Consider the following 5898-nt stretch of genomic DNA (forward strand, 5'->3'; position numbering starts at 1 on the left):
TGCATGGCATCTCCTGGCTTAGTCAAGCTGATTATACTAATTCAGTGTTAGACAATGCTGAACTACCCATCCGTGGCACTGGGATCTTAAACCAAGCTGAGGATGGTGCTCCGCCAGAGCAACAGAGCTTCAATTGCTACATGCAGCTGGGCAAAAGCCAGGTAAACCTAATTACGGCAGTTTCCACGAGGTACGGCTCCCGTGGGGAGGAACCAGGCAGGGCTCCGCCTCGGAAGGGCTGTTTTCAGGGTAGGACCCTGTCCCCAAGCCCCTTGGCTCCAGTTATACCTGCAAATTACAGGATGCCACAGAGTCCAAACGAATCATCGTGCAGGGCTTGGGAATCCCTCCTGCAGCAGCCCCAGTCCGTAACATTGCGTCTGGTGAAGTTTTTCCAAGGTGCTTTTCTCATAACAGGCTTATTTTCTTATTTGGGAAAATACTTATTTTCCTAATTTTATTTGCCAGCACAGTTTTATCCAATTCTTCCCTTCCCAGAAGCTATGACGGAGATTATGAAATTTGGAAACCAATTCATAATATACATATATAATTTAATTATTATTCATTCATTAGTTCCAATATCCTCAAAATAAATGGATTAATGCGGAGATCATGCTTAGCATAAGAACAATACCTTTTGGAGTACATTATCCATAATAATTTGAAAAAAATATTTCCCCTCCATCATGTTAGTCTTAAATATTCAGAATGTTAAATGAAGTGAAATAACTTTTGCACTGTTTTGAGAGCAAATGCACTCCTGCAGACCCTATCATGCCAAAGGTGCATTCCTAAAATTTTGCACTTCAGAATTCATGGGAATATGTGAAAGCCTCAACTTTCATCAAAAACACCCTTCACTTTTATAAAAGCCAAAACCAAACCCTCAAGGTTTTAGAAAACAATTTGAATTCATGACCCAAACACATACCAAAAAACCCCCTTAAAATGAAAGAAGTAGATGTAAAAATGCAAAATACAAAATGTATCTTACAGTTCAGCGTGTGGAAAAAAAACCAACCACCAACCAACAAAAACCTGCAGGAGAAAACTGCATTTGAATCATAAGAGAAAATGAACTTACTTGCACTTCAGCCACATAAAAGTTTTGGCATTGAAAAATTAATAATTTTCTCAGTACTTACTGCACGAAGAAAAAAACACCCCAGAGAAAAGAGAAGGAATTAATTGTACTTAAAGCAGGGATGGCCTGCAGGGATGGCCCGCTTTAGTGAGAAAGGCCAAAGGGATGCTGGAACAAAGAAGCCAAAACAAAAAGCTTTCCTTGGCGTCTCCTGTGCCCCAGTTTTCAATAAATCCTGCTGCATGTGTCTGTTCTGTCCTGCTACAGTCAGTGCGGGGAAAAAGAAATAACCCAGCGACAAACATCACCAAAAACGGAGTGTGAAGGACAAAACGAGACTTGGTCTTTACGAGCCAGCTTTCCCAAGCGATGCTGCCCAGGAGTTTCAGGTAGATGCTCTCCGATGGGGACAGAGAATGAAAGCTCAAACCTCCCACAACTTAGACGTGACTTTCTATGGAAAGCAGCGTGTAATTAGTATCCATTTGCTTAATTTAATTTCCCTCATTAGCACATACAATAGCTGCAGGATTGGATCCATGACCCATCTAGTCCAAAATCCTGTCTTAAGCCATGGTCTGTAACTGATGCCCAGGAAAAGCGTGTACAGAGCAGGGCAAGCGCGCAATGATGCCCAGTTTATCCTCCCGGCTCCAGTATATACTGGTTAAGGGACTTCCAAAACTGGAGACTACATCAAAACCATCATGTTCGATAGTCTCTGATAAACCTCGCTCCTTGAGTTAGACAAGCTGTTTTTTATGAATCCCTGTCCACTTATGAACCACCATGATATATTTTCCTACTGTAAAAACGGTTAAGCAAAACTCCTTGGGCAGAAATATCAGGCAAGCTTGAGATTAAATAAGCTTGGGAAAATTCAGTCTGGATACACTTAAAAAATAAATACATCAAAATGCATGTATCTCTGCTAAACCCTGCAGTCTTTAATCAAAATTCCCACCGCAGTGAGTAGCGAAAAGCAAGTTTTTGCCAAAGTTCATAGCGAGAGCCATGGGATGAGAAGCAAAGTTCTGTCAAAAATGAGAAATTGTCAAGGAGAGGGAGCAGGTTCTCGGCACGACAATCTCAGGCTGCCTTGAAGTCGAGGGAGCTCAAAGAGCCACTTAAGCCGGTGCTTTCTGCTGAACTGGGGCCCGAACAGTTATTATTTATACTCTTATCATACAGAAATGTGAATTCCGTTGAACAGGGAAAAAAGTTAAAAAAGGGAAAAAAAGGACAGTAGCACGTACTGTCGCAGACTCACAGAAGTACTTTAGACATCTTTGTTCTGCAGACTTCACAGAGAAAACTTAAACAGGCAGAGGGATGCACTGGATTTTTACTTAATGATTTAAAATGCTGGTATTTACCTACACACATAACTCATGCATCCCTCTGTGCAAGGTCCAAAACCAGCCAGTCTGCACAGACACACCACCAAAAGGTCTGAAACCCCAGACCAGCACCCTGAGCCACGCACAGGTGCCTACGCCACAACAAGGTTTGTATCCCCGCAGTCACTGCCATCGGCACCTGGGCTTGCAAATTCAAAGGCACTTCAACCATCTCCTACGCCTGCAGCCACAAACACAACCACGGTGTGAACATAACCCAAGCAGCCCACAGGTTGGGCTGGGAAGGGAACAAACACAACAGTGTGAAAAGCATTAACAGCTTCACGTTTCTACAACTGGATGGAAAGCAAAGGAGTGCAGCCTGTCCACAGCCCAGCCAGACCCAGGCCTGCCTCCTACACCAACTCACTGCATTTTAGAGGCAGGTTTAGACAAACAAAAGCCTTTCTGCTTCAAAGGGAAGTCCCCTAAGACATCTTCCCGCAGGACCAGAGACAAAATCCTGAAGCGTTCAAACCACTTTACTTCCAATCACAATAACCGAGTAGAACAGAAAAATTCGTGCCGTACCTGCTCCAAAGGCAAAGAAGAAGCTCTTGTCTGTGTTCTCCCTTAGAAGCGCCATCACTCTCTTCCCCATCCTCTCATTCCTCTTGTAGATGAGCTCCTGTCTAAAGTAGCTGTCTATCTCCTGAGCTGTGACCTGCTCGTGGGGTGGGAGCGTTGTGTTGATGAAGTTAGGGACCTGAAATGGAGAGAGACTGTAGGTCAGGTGACAGTGGTTAAGTAATCCCCAAAACACGGGATGTTTTAATCTAGTCTTATTTAAACCACCTGAGCATCACTATCATACAAAAAACCACTAGAGGATGAGAGCTTGTAAGGTTGCTAGCAACTCTACAAAGAAAAAAACAAATCACCAACCAATGCACTTTTTTTTGTTTTTTTTTTACGTGAAACTAGTATTTTACAAAACGAAACTTAAGTTCATTTTTGAGTTTTCTCTGTTCCTTCAGCAGAATGTAGCTTTAGGCATTACATTTGGAGGAGTTACTAAAACCTTTATTCTCTGCTTGTTCAATACAGTTCACTGGCTATATAATACCAGAACAAGTCCTGTAATCTGTTCTCAGCCAAGGTCGCCATGAACTTGAGTAAGGACTGCAAGATTTGCCTTATATGTGCTCCTTTTTAATAACCTAACAGTTAAAACAGTAGGAAAGGTTAGCAAATCCAGACATAGGAAGATGTAAACAGGGTAAACCCCCTTATCTTTCTTGCAGCTTTAGGTGCTATGAGGTCTCACCAGAGAAGACCATGCATTGCAACACATAAATCCCTGGAACATTCCTGATATTTCTGAGGAAGGGATTTCCACAAGAACTGTTCCTTCAGTCCCTGTGAGGAGAGATGTTCATAGGCACAGAAGAAAGGTTGAAACCCCAAGGACCATTTGTGTCAGGGCAGCAGACCCAGGAATGAGCCAAGACCCAAGCTAAAATGGAGAGAGAAGCCAGAAGTCTCTGATTATTAGGACAGGCAACTTGCTTTGACGCGGTGAGGGTCCGAGGTCTACCATGAGAGTTTGGGAGCCTCTGGGCCCTGCAGCGAGAAGCGTGGGCAGTGTTTGATGACTGCTAACAGGACCCAGGCACCTTCCGGCGATTTTCTGTGCCTCACCGCTGGAAAGCAGCTTAAGCTGCAAAACCCAGATCCAGATTTCTGAGTCCCCGGGTACATGTAAAGCTGCCAGGATTTCCAGTGTTAATTTGAGTCAGTGGTAATGATATTGCATGCACAGCCCATAAGGGGAACATCCCTCACCCACTGTGCTGAAATACTTGATGCAAGGACTCTGTTACTTTGGTTAATTCTTTCTCTGGTTTTCTACTATACCAAATTCCTGTACTCATCTTCTAAAACTTGCCTTTAGTCTTTGTTTTTCAGCCCACCTATTACCCTCCCACTTGGCCACATGATTTTATCACAACAATTTTTGCCTCTTCCCACGCTCTTCACTCATACTGCCTCTCCAAAAGCTTTCAGCAAATCTTAGGGAAAGAACTAATTTCCATCTTCCCAGTGGCTCTCCTTAAAGCTTTTTCATTGCAGCCTCATGTAACGGGTGGGGGACCAAGGAGCAGAGATTTCTCACCACGCATTATGCAGAAGGACAAGTCTAGGCCTTTCTCTGGATTCCCACCAAAGGCTGTACCCAGCTGGGTGAGACAGAAATGGGCACCACATCTCCTGAGCCGGGGAATCCCACATGGCTGGAGTTAACACTGCTGCTGACAGCGACCTGCCCCAGCCTATTGGGCCACGCACAACAGCTGGACCTTTGATTTTCCAAATGACTTCTCAACCTGCTTTGCCAAATCACCGTACTTCTCACAGCACGTCCCTCCTTAAGTGTTCAATTGCGTTACCCTGAGTCATTCCTTCCTCCGGGCTTTCCAGCATGGCTTGGCTTCGCCAGCGCATCTTGTGAACTCCTCAGAGCATGCAAGTGCTTTGCACCTTGTTCTCAGTTTAGCCCTTTGCCAGCACTCAACAAGTAATAAGTCCCATTAAGCCAGACCTATCGGAAACACCAGTTTCCTGTTAATACACAAGGAAGCTGCCTCAATGTCTGGCAAGAACGTGCCTTTGTTTCAAAGGGACGCAGGAGCAGCCTGCTGGTGTTGGAGGGGTAAAATGCTGCTGGCTACAGGAGCAAAGGATGTAGTGGCTTCGATTCCTGGTGAAAGGCAGGGAGAGATTTTTATAGTAGGAATAAAGTCTGAGTAATGAGTAGCCGTTTTACACTTGCAATAACCTCTGCAATGCAAAGCTGTAAACCAGTTGGTCCATGCAGATATCACAAGCCTTTGTATCTCCTCTATACTGAGGCTTTGTGTTTAACGGGTTGACGAAGCTGAGCCAGGAGGCAGGGGAGCCTTCAGAGACTGAAATGGAAGGTGAAATTTTTTGGGAACATCTGAAGGCTCAACACCACTAAGAGAAGTCTCTTCTTCCCCGCTTTTGGCTGAAGGGAAGTGAAGGCTGGGAACTGATGGCACCTGATCTCAAATCACCTGAGATGCTTTGGGGAAAGCAAGGTATGGCATTGCCTGGGAGGACTACCTGTTCTTACACAAAGCAGGAGCAGCAATGCTGTGGATCGAATGGCTTTGTGCATCCCACTCCAGCCAGGGGAAAGCTCTGACACTGGAGGCCTAGATAGCCCAAGGACAGAAGTTGTGTTCAGACCGTGACCAAGAGCGTCTTTGCCAAGAAGGAAAGCACCTTCCTTCTGCTTGTGCAACTCCATCACTTGCAATCCTACATCCACATTCAACCTACAGTTTGTTCCTCCTCTCTATCTAATCTAAAATACAGTCCACAATGGAGCCATTTACTTGCCTTTTTTTTATCCTCCCTTTCTTTCTTTCTCTTCTGAGGGAAAGA

At 44.6% G+C, this 5898-nt stretch overlaps 1 protein-coding gene across 1 annotated transcript in view; it reads right to left on the reverse strand.

The window, feature by feature from the left end:
- Positions 1-5898, reverse strand: part of LOC104083513 (metalloprotease TIKI2-like) — a gene marked incomplete at its 5' end in the record, with an annotated part of 132558 nt that overhangs the window by 111960 nt on the left and 14700 nt on the right. Inside the window, one exon of the mRNA XM_009587017.1 lies at positions 3019-3193. Within this exon, the coding sequence (XP_009585312.1) occupies positions 3019-3193 (175 nt within the window). The remainder of the gene's footprint in view (positions 1-3018; positions 3194-5898) is intronic.

The sequence above is a fragment of the Fulmarus glacialis genome, unplaced genomic scaffold, assembly GCF_000690835.1.
Source record: "Fulmarus glacialis isolate BGI_N327 unplaced genomic scaffold, ASM69083v1 scaffold14231, whole genome shotgun sequence".
NCBI lineage: Eukaryota > Metazoa > Chordata > Aves > Procellariiformes > Procellariidae > Fulmarus > Fulmarus glacialis.